This window comes from Solanum lycopersicum, chromosome 11 (genome assembly GCF_036512215.1).
Source record: "Solanum lycopersicum chromosome 11, SLM_r2.1".
Classification (NCBI taxonomy): domain Eukaryota; kingdom Viridiplantae; phylum Streptophyta; class Magnoliopsida; order Solanales; family Solanaceae; genus Solanum; species Solanum lycopersicum.
In genome coordinates this window covers 10,645,190-10,669,534 of record NC_090810.1, presented here as the reverse complement: position 1 = coordinate 10,669,534, position 24,345 = coordinate 10,645,190, and the positions used below count along the sequence as shown (strand labels likewise).

The window sequence follows — 24,345 nt, the reverse complement described above, 5'->3', positions numbered from 1 at the left end:
TAGAACTATTTAATTTTCTTGTCATCATTCTTGGTAGATTTTTTCTTGCATGAGTTACATTTTTACCTTTGATCATCATTCACTTCATATATAGAAAGATATTTCTAAAATTATTTATTCTTGATAGATTTTTGTTAGAATAAAATTACATTTTTATGCTTGGTCATCTCTAATACAAATATATTATCCTATTCATTTTTATTTGTAAAGTTACTTTTAACATCATTTTCTTTTATTCCAATCTAATGTATATTATTAATTTTATCACAATTCAGTATTTTCAAGTGTATTAATTAGAGACAAAATAAAAATTGAAATAATTAATTCATGATAATTTTATATAAAAAGTAGGCTTTTTTATAAGCATAATGAATAGAAAAAATATTAAGAATTAAACTAAAGTAATAGTAAAATAGAGTAGTAATAAAATAGATATTACAATAACTCACAAAAGAAATAAAAAGGAAATGAAGTAATAACAAAATAGGTTAATGGCATTAACAATAACTTAAGATGTTTCTAGAATTATATATTTTTTTTATCATCATTCTTGATAGATTTTTGTTAGCGTGAAATTATAATTTTCCCTTTTGGTCGTCCTCCCACTTCACTCTTCTATATATATATATATATATATATTTATCTTCTTTTTTTTTATACATTTTCTCTAATTTTTCTTCAATTGTTTTATTTTATAAAATCTCTCTTTAATTCATACCACTTCAGTTACATAAATTCAAATCTTAATTAATTAACAATATAGATAACTCCTAATCTTCTAATAATATATATAACTTCTAACCTTTTAATAATATATGTACTCTTAACCTTTCATATTCATAACCTTCAAATTATTTAATAAAAATATTTATAACTCCTAAATATTACACCTATAAATACCTACTTTGAGACATGTATGATGAGGAATTCCAAAAGGCTACCATATTGCCTCAAGCTGAAAGATTATTTTTATAATATTTCTTTTTCTTATGTCCTTTTTTTGCCTATTATTTTTAAGTTCGTATTATTATTAAAAAAAATAGTTTTTATTATTATTATACCTTCTATTTCTATTATTTTTTTAAGAAAAAACAATCATATATATATATATATATATATATATATATATAAAAGCAAGATAAAAAAAAGTATTGATGTGACACCTCTTAATGGCTAAGGATCCTATTTATCTTTTTTTTGTGGGGTTTTTTTTACATTTTCTCTAATTTTATTCAATTTTTTTATTTTATAAAATCATCTCTTTAATTCATACCTCTCCAATTACATGAATTCAAATCTTAATTAATTTAACAATATAGATAACTCCTAACCTTTTAATAATATATATAACTTCTAACCTTTTAATAATATATATAACTCTTAACCTTTCATATTCATAACCTTCAAATTATTTAATATAAAAATTTATAGCCCATAAATATTACACCTATAAATACCTACTTTGAGACATGTATGATGAGGAATTCCAAAAGGCTACCATACTGCCTTAAACTTACAGAATAATTTTTATAATATTTCTTTTCCTTATGTTCTTTTTTTACCTATTATTTTTAAGTTCATATTATTATAAAAAAATAGTTTTTATTATTATTATAACTCCCAATAAAGGTTGAGTTAGGTATTCTACAAGATACCATTGGAAATATATTTGAATTATATTTTCAAAGCCACCGAGTTTGCTAAATTCTGAGTTTGGATGAGTGAGATATGACCTTTTGAAGTTAGGTTGTCTAGTTAAGGAAAGTTAGCCGAAAATAATGAGGGGTATTTTGGTCCTTTCCTTACCCAATCAGATTTAACTTGTTTTTAGTCATATTTTAAGGTTATAATCCTTTTAGGTTCAGTTTCATAATCCAAAAATACGCTTAGGATTTTAGTTGAGAGTTCAAGAAGAGGCAAGAAGAGAAAAGAAGAGAAAAGAGGAGAAGATCAAGTGTTCGTCGAGATTCTTGAGTCTAGTTGCGAATTTTCGCCATGGGTCTAATCCCTAAAGGGTATGTAAGCTTCCATAGTGTTGGGTTATTTCACCCACACGTCAATCATGTAATTTTTTAGCGAAAGTTCATGCTTTGTTTAAAGATTAGAGTTCTTTATGAGTTCTTGAAGTTCAATCTAAATCTTGTTGTGTTGGAGTTTTGATGATTCTTGAGATCAAATTGAGTAATTTTAGTGTTGTTTCCAGTAGATTAGAGTGTTATTAAGTTAAGTAATTGAATCCAAGTGTCTGGGGAAGAAAATGTTCGAAATAGGCAATTTAGGGTGAGAAAGTGCTCGGCAGAAATTCTGGGTTGGGGGCCTGGCGGCACGCCTGCCAGAGCGCCCCAAACCCATCTCTGTCCATCAAGCGTTGGGGCTCCGCGCCAGTAATAGCCCCAGGGTCATATGCCCAGTCCATTTTGTCTCTGGTAGCTCCGTTTGAGTTCATTTAAAGTGCACCTTCACTCCTTTTCAATTATAACTAATCTAAGCTACTTCTAAACACCTAAATCAGTCTTAACATGATCATAACCTTGAATTCAAAATTCACATTCAAGGTAGAGTTGAGAGTTAAGTTTTGAGAATTCTTTCAAACGTTCTAAGAAAGTCCTTTTGAGGAGTCTTCCACGACTTCTAAGTAACTTGTTTCAAGACTCAAGCAAGTGAGTATAAGAGTAAATAGTATGTATTCATGAGTCTAAATTATCACATAGATCCTTCATATCATGAACCATAATGCTTGAATTCATAATTTACATTCAAGAGAGAGTTAAGAGTAGAGCTCAACAAAGTCTTAAAGTTCAATTGTGAATTCTTTGAGATCCATCATTGATTTAAACTATGTTTTTGAGGAAGTAAATGAGAGAGTGACAAAGTCATATACATTAGTTCCATCTGTTACTTAGACCTTCGAGTCGAGTTGTTCATGCCCATAACTTCCACATGAATTCCATAAATTGAGTATCATTGAGAGGAGTGGTATCTCCAAGTTTGAAGTCTTGAATATTGAGTTCCTTATTTATTTTGAGATTATATTGTAATCATGGGACTATTACATATTACCCATGAAGTCCTTGAGTTGAGTTGTTCATGCCCATAATTCCGCATGAACCCTATAAGTCGAACAATCTTGAGTTAAGAAGTACCTTTCAGTTCTCGAGTTGAGTAGTTCATGCTCATAATTTCGCATGAACCCTCCAAGTTGAAAATAAGGAAATCATCCATAAAAAATGAGATCATGATCCTTGAACCCATATTTCAATTCAAGGAAGTTAAGAGTAAGTCAAGGTCAAAGTTTTCTAAAGTCTTTCACAAATGTTTTCACTTTGTTTTAAAGACTTAAAGTTCAAGCAAGTAAAGAGTTGAGTTCATTTCTCAAAAGCTATAAGGGAACTAAGTATTCCATAAGAGTTAAAGTTTCAAGTCAAGTAAAAAGTTGAGTTCATTTCTCAAAAACTATAAGGGAACTAAGTATTCCCTAAGAGTAAAAGTTTCAAGTTAAGTAAAGAGAAAAAGTTGAGTTCATTTCTCAAAAGCAATAAGGGAACTAAGTATTCCCTAAGAGTTAAAGTTTCAAGTTAAGTAAAGAGCAAGAGTTGAGTTCATTTCTCAAAAAGATATAAGAGAACTAAGTATTCCCTAGAGGTTTACAAATGTTTCACATTTTAGTAAAGAGGAGAACTAGAAGTTTCAAAAGAATTTTGAACTAAAAGGGGAACATTGATTCCAAAAGGAGCTTTTTAAAGCTAATGGGTTCAGTAAATTATCTCAATCCAAAGGAAGAAGTTTTATTAAAAGTATGAGCAGAAGTACATTTTTGGGAGTAGTATTGAGCACCAATGTGGAGATGAGAGTTCATATTAACTCAAGTCTCCATATAAACCATGTAGCCAACATGGGAATTGACATGTCATACTTTTTAGATGATCACGTAAGGAGAGCTAGTGGATCCACTAAGTTGAGTAAGGTCCTATACCGATGGAAAGGTGTAGAATGGTCCTCTTACAACGTGAGGTAAGACGTTGTATCATCACTTAGGCTTGTAGTGATAGTTGCCGGTTAGAGAAACTTCCGCAGAGGCGATATTACATGGTTCCTCGAGGGATTTTGCTTAGTATGAATGGGTGTATGAGACTTCATTCATGCATTGCACAAGTAGACCTTGAGCGGGAGCATGATATATTTTTTTGATATTATTATCTTGAGTTAACATCATGTTTTTAAACAACTCTTCTTTATACTGCACTTGTTTAAACTACTTTATATTGAAATGAGTTCAGTTAAGTATCATGAGTTGAGTACTTTGAATTGAGTATCTTGAGTCGAGTATCACATCTTTGAGTTCAGTATTTAACCTCTGAGTGGAGTATCTTATTCTTGAGTATTCCTTGAGTTTCAAGTTTGAGAAGAGGTAAGTTTGTTTCCATCTTTTTATTCAAGTATCAAGCTTATGTTATGCTTTAGAATTACCCTTACATGCTCGTACATTCCACATACTGAGTCATTTGTCCTGCATCTTTTGATGATGCAGACACAGGTATCCAGGTCTTCAACAGGAGCTTCGTTGATACATCTCAGAGTTCGAGTTAGCCATGGTGAGCCTCCTTGTTTCCGGAGGATTTCATTTTCTTTTCAGTTTAGTTAGGAGGTCGTGGGTCTTGTCCTGACTTCCATCCTTGTCAGTTAGAGGCTTCATAGACAGTCAGTATAGTTGAAGAGTTAGTATTAATCATTTATTTTATTAAATATTTTAAAGACTAAAGTTGCCTATTTATGGCGGTTATTTGATTATTCAAAGTTATTTATTTGAGTTAAAGCCTTTTAAAGTTGAGTTTATTGATTTTCTTCCATTTTAAGCTTTTGTATGCTTAAGTTAGTCTTCCGCTTGTAGTCAGCCAGGATGAGGGTTTGCTTGGGGACCAGCAATGGTCTTTGAGTGTCAACCACGTCCAGATGTAGACTCGGATCGTGACAATTACTCTAAAAAATATACTGATTCTGTCGTTTGAGATTAGTACTCAAAACTTAGCTTTAAAAACTTTCTTGGAAATCATAGTTTCCCTGCTTGCTTCATTTTATAAAGATATAACTCTTCTCTGAAACTAGCCCGAAGGCTCTTTGGAAAACTTAGTTTCCTTACTTGTTTAAATGTGAAAACATTTATAAATCTCTTTGGGGATACTTAGTCCCCCTATACTTTTGAAGAAAAGAACATCAACTTAACTGTTTACTCTTTACTCTTTAGTTAGCTTAAAACTTGAGTTTTGAAACAAATCCTAGGGAAATACTTAGTTCTCTTATATTTCTGTAAAGATTGAAATTAAACTCTTTGATTAACTTGTAACTTGAGCCTTAAGACAAAGTTAACATGTTTGTTAAAGACTCTTGGAAACTTTTAAAAAACTTGCTTTGACTTGCTTCTTAACTATTAGACTTGGTCCTAACTTCTTTGACTTTGATAACTTTCCTTGAATTGGATTATGGATTCAAGGTTCATGATCTCATGTTTATGGATGATTTGATGATGATTAGACGTATCTTAGAATATTGGAATCAACTAGGAAATGTGGGTACATCACTTATAAACTAGCACGAAAAGATAGAGAATGAATGGGGTAAATTGGCGTCCTTGGCGCTTTGAGAGACGCGCCAAACTTCAGAGGCCAAGTTGGGGCACTCTAGCTGGCGCGCTGCTTCAAGTCCCTACAGATAGAGGTTGTCCTGTGGGGCTATGGGAGGCGCGTCACCCAAAGGCCATACAGACGCGCATTTCGACTTTTCTTCTCTTTTTTTCATCTCTAAAACTTCTAAACTTTCATGGATCTTTTTCCAAACACTTAGAATCACTAATACCCTCAATACTCAATAGATTAGACTCAAAAAACAACCCGGAAACACGAATCAAATCAACTCTAGGCATGCAACAACTCAACCAACAAGAATTCAACCATTGTTCTTTAAGAACTTCAATGTTCATCATTCAATCTACTCAAAACTCGATGAATTAAATAAATTTGTGTGTGGATGAATGAACCCCATAGTCACGTACGTTTTTAGGGATCACCCTCGACGAATTCCACCAGTCGAACTTCGATGATCCTGAACGTTCTTGCTTTATTTTCTCCCTTCTCCTCTTTTCCTTTTCTTTTCTCTTCTCTCAAAATCCTAACTTGTTTTTCTACAAGCGTGAACTCAATAAGATCAGTTTAGTCCCCAATTTATTACCAAAAAACGAAATAAAATAATTGGGTAAGGAAAAAACAACTTTGCTCTTCCCAAATCCGGATTGGACTATCCTTAATCCAACAACCCAACTTTCGAAAAACATATCTCACTCATACAAAATTGAAATTAAGCAAACTTGGCAGCGTTGCAAAGATACTTCCTAGGGCTTTCCAACCATAACAAGTTCTACCTCTAAATCATCCTGAGCTAGAAGTTATGGTCATCTGAAGTTGACTAAAAACTCACCTTTTTCCGAATTAAGAAAATTTACAGATGTTAGTTTTTTTCAAAAGTAACTATTTCAACTTCTAAGTTTCTTCCTAACTATCTCAATTTGTGGGATGTTACATATCGTAGCCAAACGGCTCCTTAGGGTTAAACAGGCGTGACAAATCACATGAATCAACTTGAAACAAACTGTATTAGTTGAAGAAACAAGTCTCATATGAATCAAACTTGAAATGATTCAAATCTTTGTAACAATTCTATATCAAATTAGTGTGTCTCATGAAATAAAGAATTTTGCAAAACTATATGGATTGATGTTCATGAAAGATACCCTGAATATTGTAACTATTCCCTTCGAAGGCAGACCTAGGTGGGAGTCTGTGAATCCGGATGAACTCAATAATTTTCAATAAATTTTGTATTTGTATTAAAAAAAATTAAATAAATATATACGTATATTAATTTATAAATCTTCTAATGAAATTAGTTGACTGTTCAATAATAAAAATAGGTTGTGAAAACACTTTTTCACACTATTATGGATTCAAATTGATAAATTGATATTGTTGGTCTTTAACTATTTCTTTCTAGCTGATAAGTCTTAAATAATGCTTACTATTTGTACCTACTGTCACATTTTCTACTAATATTTGGCAAGCTTCTCTTTTTTTTCTTTATCTTTTTGAAGTTGGAAACCCAAAATATCTGTTCTTAAAGTTATTCATTCACACTTTCGTTCCTTACCCCTAGTTTGGATGGTTGTTATCCGTTATACTGTATTGTATTTATAGTTTAAATATAATATTTATTTTAATTGTTACTTAAATTCATATCGAATCTATTTGCAATGATTTGAAGTTATTTCTCAACGGATTATTTAGTAATCGATAGGAAATCAATAAATTATATTGTACCATTCGGCATATATATAAAGTTCTTAAATTAAAGTTTGGTTTCATACTTTCAGTTTTGACCGTTTGTCTCAAGTTCTCGATTATCCTACAAGGTGCCAACACTATTTGCTTTTGACTTTTGAGCAATAATACAATTTGGCGAATTCATTTGGTTGTTACCTCACTTTAATAAGTGATATTACATGATTTTTTTAAAAACAAAATCTTAACGGTTATATCGATATCTAAATGACTCTATTAGCATGCATACAAATCGATAATTGATAAGTTAAATCGATATGTTTCAAAATCAAATTGAATTGATTGATATGTAGTTCTATTCTCATCAAATTCTTTTTCACGTAGTCTGTCATACACAACATAAGTAATCAAAAAAGCTCCAACTATCTAGATTTGCTTACTTTTCAATATTATATTAGTAATAATATGTATAATGATAAAAAAAAAGGTATGACAAGATACAACTGCGTATCGATCGATTCGATTTCGAAATTTATTGGTTATCAGTTTGTAGTCATGCTAAATTGTTTTGGAACTATTAAGATGTCAATTTATCGATTATTGATTTATCGATTACTGATCGTTATCGATTCGATTATCGGGTTAATCATGAACAATTAACATAATTTTTATTGAGATTTACTAATGGACTAATCACTAGTTAATAGTACGCAGTAGCCGGTAGTCCTGATGAACTTTTCCTTGACAGTCAATTACTACATAAAACACTTCATAAAACTCCATATTAACCTGGACAGAGATGTCAATAATGCCCAAACTGGCAAATTCAAAAGAATTCCTCATAACAATCAAGCCAATTTTGATATGAACTACAAAGAAAAATCATTATAACACTACTAACGATAACAATTAATGATCATGAGACTATTACATACAAAAACTTTTTCATTGCAGATTGTAGTATTGCAATATTGCAGACATATCTCACTTACTCACTCGCTGTAATGAGAAGATAAAAATAAAAACTTAAAGAAAAGGAACCAACCACTTGAACCTCTATTTAGAAATTTAGAGAATGTTATTCAATATAACTCGCCAGAGTGAGAGTAGTGACAGATGATCAATGATTAATGTCGCAACTTTGAAATATTATTGTGAAATTTGATTGTCAATTATAAAGTCGGTGTAAAGAGTGAAGTGTAAAACTAAAGGCTTAAAGTGTCTTAGGTCTTAAGTGATATAAATATAATTAATTAAATTTCTTATCGGATTATGAGAAATCTGGCGAAACTGAGATCCGAATCGATAAGTTGATAAGAAGTTATAGTAAATCGAGACCCGAGTCGTAAAATCGTTAACTAGAACCATTGATCCAACAACTAAATTATTGATTGATATTATCGATTTTGGTTCGATTTTGAATAACCCTATAATAATATAATATTTTTAAGTAATATATATGAGTTTTAAATGTATATGAGATTATATTTAAAATTTGAATATGCAAATTGCAAGGCCAAAAAAGACACAATTGAAAACACAAAGTACCATAATGCAAATTTCCAGAGTAGACAAACAATTTTTCTCCTTCATCAGAGAAATATGAAACTGGCCAAAGATCTCACTCTCCATCACCAAAAACCTTCACTGAGCTTACATTTTCTTAGCAAAATCTAACAAACCCTTTCTTGAATTCCCCTTATTTTTTAACCCTTTTGATCTTTTCAATAAATTTCCAATTTTTGGTTTCCGAATGTCAACCCCGAATAAACCTTCCCGTGTTTTCTCCTTCTTTAACATCACTGCCGGCATCGGCGGCGGTGGTGGCGGCGGAGGCAGTGTCAGTGGAAGAAGATCCAATGCGACGGATCTACAACAACCCCAGCTGAAGCTGGAACCGGATAGAGAAGTGTATAGACCGGGTGATCCGATAACCATTACTATTGAAATCAAGAACCCAACGACTTCTTCTTCTTTGCTTATTGAAAAACTTGGTTTTGAAATGAAAGGAATCGAGAAATTGGATACTCAGTGGTTCTCTACTACTAAACCTTCTCCTGATTTTAAGAAACGCAGAGGTTCTTTCTGATTCTCAATGCATATTTAGCTGTGTCTTTCTGTATTTTATTGACTCAATCCCCTTTTACTGTCTTAGTTGATATAATCATTAAGAAAAGAGTTGAAAATGTTACTCTTGACATGCTATAGTTCTCCTTACCTTGTTTCCTTGGTCTGCCTTTGGGTACTTCCTAAAAGGACTGTGCAATATGGAATCCGGTCGTAGAAAGGGTCAAGAGAAGTCTTGTATGTCAGTAGATGAGTACTTGTTAAAAGGGGGAAATGAAGTATTAATCACGAGTAGAGTAGTGTGCCCATCTACTTCTTGGCCTTATCACAAGCTTCGGCTAGCATGATAGGCAAGATAGAAAGACTAAGAAATTTTCTATAGGATATAGTTGACGGAGCAAGGAGACATTACCTAGTTAGTTGGAATGTTATGTCTCGAAAGAAGTGGAGAGAGGGGCTCGGGGTTAATGGTCTTCAGGTCTTTATCAAAGAATTGCTAGGGAAGTGGCTATGGAGATTTGGAATAGAGGTGCACTCAATATGGAGAAGTAAATATAACTTTTAGGGCTCGTTTGGTTGGGAACTGGTTATCCCAAATGTGGGGTAGTTATCCCATGATTTAATCCCAACCAAACATGGGACAAACTCATTATAAAATTAAATGCCAGGATTAGTGATCCCTTATCCCTCCTACCAAACGAGCCCTTTGGATAAGAGACAGGACTAATGTTAGTTTGGGGGGAGCAAAGGTAGCGGGACAATATATTGAGACTCGCATTTCCAAACATCTACAAAGGTTACAGCCATAAAGAGATGACAATCAAACAGATTCGGAAATCACAGGAGAAGTATCATTAGGGTTCTTGAAAGACCTGGAACAAATTTCACATAATGAGGATGTTGAGGACTGCATTGTTTGGACAAGAAAACTGGATGGGCACTTCTCTGTTGAGTCATGCTACAAGATACTTGTTAGTGTGGGGGATAACTCTTATAAATTGACCATGGAAACAACTACGGAAGTCCAAGGCGTCTTATGAAGTCCATTGCTTTATGAGGTTGGTAGCAAGTAATGCGTGTCTCGTGCATATCAACATTCAGAGACGGAGTATGATCATTTCCAATAGGTGTTTCTTTTGTAGCAGTGAGGTGGAAAGTGGCAGCCACTGATTGCTTCATTTCCCTGTGGCTAGTCAGAGTTAGTCTTTTTTACTTAAATCTTTGCGGGGTGACCACCTTGTGCCTTAACAGTGTAAGATCTGTAAGATCTACTAGTCAACTGGAGCCCTAGGAGAATCAGTGTAGAATTAAGATTTGAAGCATAATCCGTGCTTGTGTTTGATGGAATATATGGAAGGAAAGAAATGCTAGATTCTTTTGAAGGGGTGATTAATTATCTACAGAAGTTCAAATACAACTATTTATGCCATTTGGCTTTGGTATAAATTACAGGATATAGAGGATGAATATAGTATGCTAGATTTCATAGTGTCTTTATAAAAACAGGAATATGGGGATCAGGAAGCCTTCTTTTTATTTTTGTGCAGAAGGGTTTCTTCCTTGGCACCATCTTTGTACTAAGCTGATTTGTCTTACTTTATATATATATTGCTTAACTTTCAGAAAGTTAACGTGTAGTGACATTGGTAGTTAACAATATATAAGAGAACTCTTCATGGAGAAGTCCTTCATTAGATGGAATAATGGAAGATTTCTAATTGCTGGAATCCCAAATTACGATGGCATAATCATTGAGAATATTTTAAACCAATTTCTTGATAATTCTCTTAACGCAATAATATAATTATAAGGAATACTCTACAGAGTTTTGGTGATTTTCTTGCCTTTCAACAATAGACATGCATATTTAGTACTAAAATTACTAAACATGGACACTAGATGCGTCTATTAACAAGTCCAAATGGTTATGCTCGTGTTTCATCTATTATGGTGCAACTACTATTGAATATGTGAGATTTTAAAGATCTTCATCAGCTGAGAGGGCATAATCCAAATCTATAAAGGCCTAAAATTAATATGCTACATTAGAAAATGGATTTTCGAAATTATCGGGAACTTCTCATGGCCAATAGCCAGAAACCATCGATCTTTTAAGAAAAATTGTCTACTTCTGCTCTGCATGTGTTGTTACTAAATATATATGTTCTTATATCTTGTCATGCTTTTTGTAATTCTTTGAGGTTTAATGTTTTTACTCTTCCAGGAGAGTATGTTTTTATGGATAATTTGGCTCCTGCATTAATATCAAATCAGATTGTCTCCGCCGGTAGCTCCAGAAAATGTAAGTTTGACCTTTAGCTTTACATTATCCTCATGTTTCTTGCTCATTCTAAATACATGACATTTATTTAGTTCCGTGTTGTTTCTATTAATTGACAAACGTGCAAAGAGATTTCGCCTAAACATAAGCAACAAAGGGTGTCAACGCGGTACTATACTAGGTAATACAAAAGAAATGAAATTAGGGTACTTGGTTAAGTGGCGGTAATTCAAAAGAATGATATATATATATATATATATATATATATATATATTTTGTTTTGATAGTTAGTGTTTGATAGCAGGATCGGGAAATTTAAAAATTTAGTAAAATTTGAAGCGTTTGGTCGAAGATGATGACAATTTCATTGAGCTTTGTAGTTTGATTTGAGTGATGAAGCTGGTCATGGTAAGAAGGACTTTGCTTGGAACTTTGTCAAAGCCCAACTACATTGTGGGGAAATCAAGGGAAATGTGTAGGAAGGGACTTAATTTAGCAAAACTATAAATTCTTGAAATGAACATGACAACCACAAGGCAAAATCCAATTAATCATTTGAATAAATCACATAGCTGAATCTAATTTTGTTTATAAGAAAAGGACTTTGAGAATCCTAATCACAAACTCTTTTAGATTCCTAGTTCTTGTCAATGAGAAAGTAATGGAAAGGAAAGAATTAGCATAACTGAAGTCCTAAAGCAACTAGAATCTTGTGATAAAAAGAAATGTTGCCCGGATCCTTCTTTTGTTCGTATGTAGTATGTACTCATTTTACGAGTCTAACATGGTGTTAGTATTTTCTAATAATTCTTCAATGTTCCAAGAACTTGAAAAAAACTAGACGTATGTGTACCAGACTTCTACACATGCTATATTGGTTAGTACCTTTACACAAGTCTATTAAGTATTGGTTAATACCTAATTAAATTGAACTTATCTAATAACTCAGTGTTCAACATTACAAATGTGTTCAATTAACCCGAACAAATTGTTCAACATTTGAAATGTTTTAACAGTGCTGCTTTAAAGGTATTCAATTTGTTTTGACATGGATAAAGAAAGGCTCTATTTTTATTTTGCAGTTATGGTGCGAACAATTCTACCAAGCACCATGCCACCATCATACAGGGGTGCAACCATTCGTTACCTTTACTATGTTAGAAGTATTTTATCTGGAAAATACTTGATAATGGAAAATGGTCACTTCAGCGAAGAATCTATACAAGATCTTGCGGAGCTGGTTAGTTTCTTGCTGTTCTGTTATTTCATTTATCTTTTATCATCTTTATTTGATTTGATTCATATTTTGGCTGCTTTCAAGAGTTGCCCTGCTTCTTTTGTGACATGCTCTTGTAATTGCATGTTTGATTTTTCTGTATCCTTGTCGATATCCAGAGTGCTATTTGGTCATATGCTTTATTTTAGCATTTCTGACATCTCCAATACCCATATTATTCAATTAAGCAGCAACTTGTCAATTTTGGATTTGTTAAGAATGCAACTATGCTACTGTTTTCGTTGGTCATTGTGCATTATGTTCAGTCTCTTTTACTTTTGGTAATTAAGAATGGAATTAAGAGAATGTGCTCTTACCTTTATGTTTCTATTCATCTGTATGCAAATCAACGACTAGAAAATTCCTGTTCCATTGCGAAAAAAGAAAAAGTAACTACTGCCCACCTGAAATACAAATAATATATATAAACATTCTATATGAAAATTTATTCCTTACAATGTATCCTTTGACTATTCTATGAAGAGAAATACACTACAGCTCCCACCTTATCTCTCATTCTTCTTTTTCGGATGGAAAAGAGGGACACGATAAAGCTATAACCTTCTCGCTAAAGATGCCAAGGCTTGAGGTTTTAGAGTTGGTACAAGTGCACAAATTTTTTTCTGCTTTTGGATTCTAATAATTTCTTTATCTCAATCCACGCAGGAAACAAGAATTCCACTGCAATTATGGGTAACTCAGAAGAGTAATGGCCTTCAAAGTGAAGAAGGGCGCAGTAGTGGTACTATTTTGTTCTTTTAAACCTTTAAACTCATTTTCTGTTCTCTGGTTCGTGATTTAGCGGTTGAATTTTTTATGAAAAGTTTCAAATCAGGTCATTGTTTTATTGGAAGATATCTTCAATAACGTAGGAATACTAGGGGGGTGGGGGTGGCGGCAAAGATAGTGACAAGAAAACGAATTCAGAAAATTTGGTTCTTTTGAGGAGCCACATTGTACCCATGTTTTCTTGCATATATATTTTATCACTACTATAGTTCTTTTGCTTCGGTTATCTTGCTATTTTTGCTTTCAATATTTCTCTTTTCTTAGTATTTTCATCAGAGCTTCTTTCAGTTTGTATTTCTCAAACCTATTTTGAAATGTTTTTCTTGAGCCGAGGGTCTACCGGAAACAGTCTCTCAAGGTAGGGGTAAGCTCTCCGTACACTCTATTCTCCCCCCAGACCCCACTTGTGGGATCACACTGGGTATTTTGTTCATTGTTGTATATATGGTTGCCACATTATATGGAAGTTATAAAATACCTACAAGCTCCTTCAAGTAAAGAACATTGTTTTACTACTTGTTTAATTTGACTTCTCAGAAATCCTTATTATCTGGCTGAACTATCTTTTCCTGTGGGCAGACATATTTATTACTACAATGCTGACAAGTCAAATGATGTACTATTACGATTACTTTGCATTACCTAATATGATACAGTGAATTGATCTCTTTTAAATGGCTATATGTATATGTTTTTTTGTTCTTTTCTTTCTTGGCTTCTCAGTTCTGACAATTCCATCCTAATTTTGTTTTTTCCGGAAATACTTGACATGATCATATTGAGTTTTTCAATGTAACAGGGATTGTTCCTGCTTCAACTCTGCTTTTGGATGTTTACTGGAAAGAGATGGATGCAGATACTGACTGGGTAAACCATTCTGTTACCAGTTTTACTTATTTTTCAGTATGCTTCTTGTGGGAAGGGAAAGAATTATTGACTGTATTAGGATTCACTAGAATTTGAAAGAAAAGCATGAAAGATGGTTCTAGTAACTATTACAATGATAACAACTGCAACTCAATTCCAAACTGTTTCCGGGGAATAGTAGAGTATTCTCCTTTCTAATATGAAAACTAAACTTGAAAAGCCTAATGCCTTCCCCACACTATTGCTGGCCACAACCTTAGGCAATGTTTACTTCTGGTGTAACTTTCCAATTCCAAATGTTGAAAGACCAAACTACCCTCCTATTTCCCTAAGGCAATGAGGCCTATGAGTGAAGAAAAACATTTTTCAGTTCTTCTCCTTTTCTTTTTATCTTTAAAAATAAAATTGAATTTCTATGAAAGTTGATTATGAATACAGAGCCAAGGACTGTGTCAAGCTAGAAGAAATAAATTACTATATGGAGCTCTGATGTATTGTTATTTGATTGTGAGTTTATCAACTTTTTTAGCACTGTCTAAACGTGAACCAAATTTTCTGGACTAGAACCCCACGATGTCATGGGTTCTCCTAGAAATGATTGATCCAACTAAAACGTTTTCACCATGAGAATTCAATTTAGGAGGATAACTAAGACTTGCTTCATAATTTAACAAACCTAGCATTAACACTCACAAAGTAGAATCACTTAACTTTCGTTACCCATCCCCATTTAGGAATGGAGCAACGTCTGACATTGCAAGAAAAGTAAGAAGAAAAATGAGATATTGTATCAATCACATGTTTGTGGCTTCCAATTTCTTGGAGACTTGGGGATCTCAGGCAGAAGAGAAAGGTGAATCTATCTACTTCAATTTGTACTTGCCAAGAGAAAACAGTTATGATTTTAGACTAGCAGAACCCTCTTTAATTTCTTCCTCTCTTTGTCTATTCCGTCCCTTCATTTTCTTCTGTCACTTCTTGTTATGTCACGACCCAAAAATAGATGTGATGACACTCGTCTTATCTCACCAAAACAAAAGTTAGCCTAAACCCAAATATAACGATAAAATAAGGCTGAAAGTTAAACAACAATTAATAATGCGGATTACAAAGTTAATCAATGAAATCCCTCAAAACTTGGTTGTCACATGCACAAGCCTCTAACGTATTAAGATTTGAAAGAAAATACAAGTCTCAAATGACATCGTCTCTTAAGTAGAACAAGACCATAAATAAGAGTAAGAGGTCCGTTGGGATGACAAACAACTACATGACAAATCTCCATAGAAAGCCTCAGACGGGAAGAGAAGTGGGAGTATCATGAAGATCCGGACTTGAAACCTATACAAATGTAGCAATAAAGGGTGAGTACCAAATAACGCGGTACTCAGCAAGCAAACTCCTAAACACAAAGTCAAGTAATATAAAATATGGGTACTTCTACAACTCCAACCGAACGTACACAACTATAACCTGCATAAATCCAACCTAACCTAACAATTCATAATTTACATAGTACATAGATCAATAACAACACTAACAAAATTACAGATCCTCAACAAGTACAATATTCATCAATCACAAGTTCCACAAATACACACTCAGAAGTTGACAAACGATAAAGATATGCAATGCCAAGTATATTGTTGCATGTCTGACCTAGCGATACACACCCGCTGTCTTTAAAGTTTGGGACCCATGGGGATGTATCAGTCCATGCATCCATCACGACATGCGACACAACCCCTCAATAATAGAATCTGTCACGGCATGCGATACGTCCCTCGAATCATAATATCTGTCGTGGCGTGCGACACATCCCCCGAAATGGTACATGCTCTTTAAATTCCTTATTCTTCCTCAATTCACACAAAACTTGTTACAACCGTGTCTCAAAACCAATGCAAATAGGCATGTTCACACAAATAATGAGGAGATGACCATTTTCATATCAATACACAATTCACAACAACAGAATTGTGATACAACATCAACAATGAATCAATTAACCTTTCAATCATTCTCAACACCTCACACATCAATAGCTAATCAAGTTACTTTTATCACCCCTTTTCATCATTAGGATCATCCAATATGACCAAGTTAACCTATCACCAATTCTCATTGCGCCCCAACAAATACAACAAGGAAATACACGATTCTATACACTTAAAAAGGATCGACAAACCCACTTGGCTCAAATAATCAAACAATCACTTCAGGACTTGAGCTTTCCCCTTTCGTTGGGCTTCCAAATCAATGCAATCTGTTCAAATGTACAATATTCGTAAGCAACAAAGTCTTTAGACACCCATATTACTATACGTCTAACCTATACCAAAAATTCACCCAAATCTATAATATATTTCCTAAGTTCCAAGCCGAGGGTTAATTCTTAATTCTTCCAAATAACATAACTCAAATGGTAATCATATAATACAATACACCTAATATTTAATTACCTATTCCATTTTTCTTTTGACAAGGGAAACCCACAGTCGCTACCCTTTGGGTGCGCACAGAGTAAAATCCGCGCTCCTATGCAATAACATGCAAACTAACCCGCACTAGGCAAGCCGGTGCGACGAGCTCGATCCGGAAGGCAAAACCCCTTGCTTTCGCTGGCAAGGGGTTTCGAACTTGAGACCTACAACATGGAAGTCCCAAGCCCAAAGCCCAAACCACTGGGCCCCACCCCGAAGGGTATTACCTATTCCAATTTTATCAAGACTTGAATCAAAAAGTAATTAGTACAAGAAAATTTGGAAAAAAAATATTGAGGCCAAGCTACAAACTAGTGCGCCAATTCACTGGAAACTACAATCTACAAATCCTCAATTTACACCCCTATGATTAGCCCATAATCATTGTCCCATAAATACCATTAACTTCCCATTGAGAATACCCACGGACACGCTTCAACCTATGACTGAAAACAACAACTTTCTCAAAAATTAAATTGTTATGATTTCATTATTAATCAATATCCAATCATTTCTGATCACTGTATAGTGGTCATCATTAATTGATAAGAAGAGAAAGAAAATATTTGGAAAGATTATGGAAGGATTTGTAGTACCTGCGCTGCTGTCTTCAATGTGGCGTACCCATTTCTCTTTCTCAAATTATGATCTAAAAATATCAACTCCCACTAACTTATTTCAACACATGGGCGGGTATTAAATAACTTATAGACCAACTAATTTAATTATTTTAAAAAGACTACCCTTGACTAAATATCCGTAGTTAACAAATAGTTCAAAATTTCCAAACCAACTTCATTGACTGATCAGGAATGACTCGGGGCAATTACCACATGGGGTAAAACGGTAATTTTACAAAAAATTCCAAAAATGACCTTCCGGGTCATTACATGTTATGTGTTTCTTTTTCCGTGGCGGGATCTGGTTATGCCAATGCAGTAACTTCAGTTAATAGTTTATTGTAGAATAATCAAAATCTGACAGAACAGAGAGCACACTTGTAGAATGCATGTTGAGCTGTTGATGTGATTTTGTGTGCTTGCAGGCTAAAATAAATGAAACTTTTGATGGTGTGGAGGAAGGATATGAAAGTTCAAGGGATGAAGTTTCATCAGTTTCCTCCTATAATCCCATGAAAGATAATATACACCGGACATTCGGAAGCTCATTATCCTTGCGGTCTTCCTTGGCAAGGACTTCAAGCAAAGATCTTTCATATCTTGAAGGACGGTCAAGCATATCTTCACAACTGGCACTTCCACAGATAGCTGTGGCTGATGTCTTGTATGATTCTAGTGGGGGTAAGATGACCAAAAACATGTCTATATACATATGACGCAGCGTTATCGCTGAAATAATTTAAGAGAATAAGACTAGTCTCAGAAAACGTTTATCTGTTTTCATGGTTCAATAGATTAATGTCAGTTCCATAGATAGCTGTGGCTGATGTCTTGTTTCTATGCTCTTTTATTTTCCAATGGAAATGCTGCAACACCTCTTAATCAAGCTGGCTTTTATTTTATTCTAACCAAACAAGAGCTGAGGGTTTTACTTCATTCTTTCAGCAGATGCTTTGTCCCCAAGTCAACAGCTGAAAAGTACCAAGGCCTTCTCCAAATATGATGATTCGATGGTACCTTCTGTCTCAGGCATGAGTGAATCTGGAGCATGTAAATCGAGCTTGCACTTATATATATCTTATTAGTATTTGTTCCCTCCATATAATCCAACTGACGATTTGTTAACGAAAGATCTTCATGATAATTGGTCGCCAACATTTTCTGCAGCAGAAGGGTTTATTCGAGGGAGATCTTACAACATTAGACTGGATGACCAAGTGCTTCTAAGATTTTCTCCAAAAAATTCTGAGTCGACATATTACTTCAGTGATATGGTAATTGAATTATTCAGTGTATTGGTCCTTTCATTAGTACTATTACCAATGCCTATTTGCACCTGACTGGTTGGGAACTTATACCTTCAATTTATTCTTTGGCAACAGATAGGTGGAACCCTGACTTTTTTTCATGAAGAGGGTTCTAGAAGATGCCTTGAGGTAGTCCTATACATCAAAGTTCATGCTTGTAATAAGCCTTAAACATGTGGTTTATTCATTAGTTTATGCTTTCTGGAGTTTATTGATCCTTTTGTTGCCTTCTAGCTTTCAATTACACTGGAGATGACCGAAACTATCAGCCGACGCTATGTACATCCTTCACGGAGACATGCTCCTTCTATTACGAAGGTATTCTTTACCTGTTGATGATTTCTTTACAACTCTTTGCATTTGACAGAAGTGTTTTGGTGGATTTATTTAGAAGAGATAAACACTTGAGCCCCTTCATTTGGTGATTAGTCACCAAGGCTTTTTGATTTATTCAGGTTCATAGTGATCATCATGAGGTGGTTGCTGATTTAATTCAGACAAGCTTCCTTTTTTCCATTCCGATGGATGGTCCTATGTCTTTTTCCACTCACTATGTCTCCGTACAATGGGCTCTTCGATTTGAATTCTTTACCACTCCCAAGAATGCTGACTTGTCAAGGTATTTACTTGCTCATGTAACAAGAATATTTTGTCGCTGCATAATTCATTGATCGAAGATTTGGAGTTTCCAATAAGAGGGTGCAAAAAAGGGGAGGGTAAAGTACATTACAGGGAAAAGTATCATACAAAAGACGCTTGCAGACTATCTTAAAAGCTGAAAAAGATCACCAGATCAAAAGGATTTAGAAGTATATCAGATCATCATCTACTTCGGTTCTTCTTTATTCCCATCAAATATGAGGGACTTTAAGAAATTTTGACAGGGATCTTGTGCACAATTTTTTTCTGCTTCAACCTTCCAATTCTTCATGCCTGCGAATCCGTGAACAATATGTAAGCTGTTGAATAAAATTGCAGCCCATTAATTACGTATCTCCATTTTAGTCCAGGTAAATCATCAAGAGGCTAAACGCTCACCTCTACATGACTTATAACCCTTCGGAACAAATAGATGTCAAATGTGCTAGGAAACTCACATGGAGAAGAAGATTCTATCACTTATTCATTCGAACTTAAGTAGCTCTGACTGACAATCTTTTGCCTCTTTTTCTAAAATTATTTGGGCAATGCATCATGAACCACCGTCCTAATCATAAGCTGATAACGATGAGTCTCCATCTTCTCACAATAAACTAGGATACTCAGCATTGTTATGATGACTCTTATGCTAGAAACCTTTAACAGGAAATACTCTCCCGCTATCAATATTTAATTTTTGCTGTTGGTACCACTTCCATCAAACTGGAAAATCAGAAGACACCTTGCGATTTGTCATGATTGAACTTCCAATCTCTATTTTAAAGTGGAACTCTCTTGACATAATTATTTCTAGTGAATCATGGAAGGTTGAAGCATGCCCTTGATTTGCTTCACTTAGATATATCGATTCAATTGTAAAGAAAATATGGTAAGGGAAGGAACTTTATGGTCTCTCATCAAATGCACCATAATTGTAATCTTGGTGTTCTTTTCTCCCCTCAATTTGTTCTCCATGTCCTGATTCATCTATCTGATTCTATTTATAGATTTTCCTTCGTAATTTGGTATTTTCTTCTTCAAATAGACTAAATTCACGAATTTATCCCTCTTTGTTTCTGTAATACTTCATGCATGATGTATCAGATATGAACATCCTCTTTTGGTAGAGGGTAGAGAGAAATGTGAGTGGGTACTTCCAATAACTGTGCATGCACCTCCAGGAGGAGCTCCTGCAGCTCAGACAAGAAATGACAGGTCATTCTCTTTGGAACCCCTATGGGTCCATACATAAAGGTAAATGGAACTTTCATCTTCTAATCTAGCTATTTTAACTTGTGATGCTTTGCACTGTGTGAGAAGATGTTCTAGGTTTCTCTTTAACATTCTTTTATGTATGCATCGCCTCATCTTCACCTGGAAAGAAAAAATTCTACTTGTCTTGCAACTTTAAGATATCAATCTAGTCATAGTTTTCTTGATAAAATAATATACTTGTTTCATGTAGCAATTAAGCTGATTGCTGTCTGCCATTTATGGAAATATTGTACTAGTTGCCCTGAAATTTGAGAAAAGTAGCAGTTAGCTCCTCTATTTTGCTTGGCACGACTAATGTTTTAACTTCTGAATGGTGGTGTCATTTAGATTGGAATGTCAGTAAGAATTTTAATATATGGGGGGGAATATTTTTCAGGTCATTGATCTGAGTTTTATTTTTTAAAGACCTATGTGCATTTTATATCCTTTCCCTTTATTTTTGAAAGGTGAGGTAAAATACATATTTTTTGTAAATCTTGAAATCCAATCCTCAACGGAAGTTTTTACCCGTTATTTGACTCTCCTATTTTTAGCACCTTGTATCCTTCAAGTCAACTTGATTTTTTTTAGAGTTCAAGGTCTTCGTTCAGTGGTGCGATAAATGCACCATCGTCTTCTATTTATTGTGTTCACACTTTCTTTGTGCATTCTACACCTAACATATATTGCATTTGAATCAAGTGAGAAATACACTTTTTTTTTAAAAAAAAAGAAGTGAGAATACACGAATGAGTTCTCTCTATTTCTCTCCACTTATCGCACAGTTGAACAAACACTTCATTAGAAGAAAGCATTTGTTTGCTGATCTTGTTAGAGAAAGGAACATTATATTAGTTTAGCCATATTTTTGCTCATATCTTCTACAATCAATTAACGTTAAAACGCTTCTACCTTGCAGTCTATACGCATTCCGAAAAGTTAAAATGCTTGGCTCATTACTGTTGAGATATCTCATCGGCAACCCCTGGAGCTTGCCCACCCGCGTGTCCTCCAGGATCTGATTTCAGAAAGGATGAATAGTAACTGTGTTTCAGTATTATTGTATTTTAGCCATCAGTCGATATTTCCCCTTCCAATCTTTGGCGTTGTGTCATGTTTTCTCTTATATTATTTTTTATATGATGAGAAATGTATTTTCCCTTTCTCTATTCTTGTTTTTTTTTTTTATAGAGAACATTTTGTTTTGGAGATCGTTACGTTTGAATTGTCATTATGTATATGATTAGAAACGTCTAGTGAGGTATGATAATATTGGAAATACACTTTACATTTTTCATTCATGGATTAATAAGCAATGTGATGTTGACATAATGGATGGCAGAGTATTTATCATTCCGTCATAATCTCTACTCGTAGTTGCTACTTGTATTTAAGAGAAAATGTTTATCAATGTTGCAACTCTTAAGTTGTCAAACTAAGTGTTTTTCTATGACATGCTATGCAAGTGAAAGGAATACAAAAGTAGAATGTATTACTCCCCTTTTCACTTATCGGGAGTCAATTTTGATTATTCTTGTAAGTTAAATTGGATAGATCAATTTAAATATTTAAAAATTATATAAAAAGTTGTAGTTCTCTTCATGTCAATATGATGAAGAAAAGATACATTTTAGAAGTTTGATTAAAATTTTATCTATGTATAACATCAACTTGAATTTTCCGTCTATCTACTCGAATCAGTTTGGTAAAACGTATTATGACATGAATTTAAAAGGAATCATCTCAATACAAAAGAATAATATAATAAATACTTATCTACGTCGGATATTTATATCAAACTATAAAAGATCACTATAGTTATATAGTCTAAAAGATAAAGATTCCTTTTGTAATATTATTGAGTTTTCGATGAGTAATAATTCTAAATTGAAGATTTATACAAAAATTACTGAAATAACTTTCTTTTCGCTTAAAACTTAACCAAAATTTTAAATAGATATAGAGAAAAAATATTGATAAACTGTTAAAAGATTTCACCAACACTATTAAGTATTATTCTTTTCTATCTTTTTGTTTTTGTTTTTAAAGAATAATTAAAATTTACCAGTTTTAGTTTTTTAATTGTCTACATAAAGTCTCTTTATTTCATTCAACTTTCTTTAAAAAATTGAATTATAATACTAATTTTTAATATTATTTTCTTTCTTTTCATAAATAATTTGTCATATGTTGTTTTTATCACTTAATGAGTGAAAATGTATATTTTTTCTATTTTAATTACGTGATCAAATTTAATTGGACACTTAATTTAAGGAGAGATTTTTAAAATTTTAATTTTATACATACAATAATATTTGTGTAGTTATATGACTTTTGAAGTTGTTTTATGGTTGAAAATGCAATAATATCATGATGTTGTAAAAGTCGTCACTAAAAGTAAAATAAAAGATTTTAAAATTAAATTATTTTAAAATTTAAAAGAAGTAATAGTAATTCTTTCTAAAAAGTGTTTAAAAATATGGTCGTGTGGATCGAATTGAAATAGGATTAATTAAAATATCGATCATTTTATTCTTACAAAAAATGACAAGGTTTGAAGAAAAAGTAGATATTAACTCATTATGAACGTATATTGTATAGTGGAAAGGCTACTTCTTCCTTAATCATAGATCTTAGGTTCGAGCCTTGAATATGAAAAAATCTTTTATAAAAAGAATTTTCTCTCAAATAAAGCCCTACTATCACAAATCCAAATTTAAAAAAAAAAAGAAGAAGATATAAACTTATTATATTTTCTTTTACGTTTTAGCTTTTTCGTTAAGTATATCAAATACGATATTTAACTATCTTTAATGAACTTAAAAGTTCAAGTCTAAGACATATTAATATTTATTATAATAAAAAAATTAACATTTAAATGATGGCTCAATACCTGTCAGAAGATTCAAATGGAAGATATTCACAAAAAGAAATTAAAATAGAATATGATAGAGGCGACAGAACATGGGTTGATGACTTAATAACTTCACTAAGATTTAAATGAGGTGAGAGTACAGTATGACAAAAGCAATGGAACATGTGAGATAAAAAGAAATAATAGGATATATTACATAAATTTTATTATTATCTCGTGAAAGTAAGTAAAATTAGGTTATTTTAGATACACCAAGCAAAAAAGAAGAAAATAACATAGAAAACATAACAACTAACGAAGGAAGCAATACAAAATCTGCAAAAAAAAAATTAAATTTGAAACAAGTACAATAGAGCGAAATACAGTAAACAACGAACAATGATAGATATCAAAAGGTAAAATTACAATAATACACCTAGTACAATGACGGACAAACAAACACCAACAAGTAAAAACCTTCAGAAAGTAAAACAATCCTGCACTATCTACTAAAATTCTATTCTAGTTCGCATCCTTCACACGGTCTTGTTATTGGTAATTTAAAATTGTACAATATCCTGTT

General features: G+C 33.1%; 1 protein-coding gene across 6 annotated transcripts; it reads left to right on the top strand.

Annotated features, from left to right (window-relative positions):
- The first annotated feature begins 8,849 nt into the window (after positions 1 to 8,849).
- Positions 8,850 to 22,240, top strand: LOC101248637 (uncharacterized). Of its 6 annotated transcripts, none has more exons than XR_011212491.1 (13): positions 8,850 to 9,403; positions 11,617 to 11,694; positions 12,756 to 12,913; positions 13,616 to 13,691; positions 14,538 to 14,605; positions 18,134 to 18,389; positions 18,654 to 18,737; positions 18,879 to 18,982; positions 19,091 to 19,144; positions 19,250 to 19,333; positions 19,445 to 19,634; positions 20,759 to 20,908; positions 21,828 to 22,240. XR_011212491.1 is itself a non-coding variant. In XM_019211191.3 (13 exons), exons 1-12 carry the CDS (start codon positions 9,079 to 9,081, stop codon positions 20,904 to 20,906), a joined length of 1,596 nt encoding a protein of 531 aa, XP_019066736.2. In that variant the 5' UTR covers positions 8,850 to 9,078; the 3' UTR covers positions 20,907 to 20,908; positions 21,828 to 22,240. The 6 variants fall into 6 exon arrangements, 4 of the variants coding, with proteins under 4 accessions (XP_019066736.2, XP_010312852.2, XP_019066735.2 ...); XR_011212490.1 differs by having other exon boundaries at positions 18,654 to 18,758; positions 18,876 to 18,982; XM_019211191.3 differs by having other exon boundaries at positions 18,657 to 18,737; positions 19,471 to 19,634.
- The last annotated feature ends 2,105 nt before the right edge of the window (positions 22,241 to 24,345 follow it).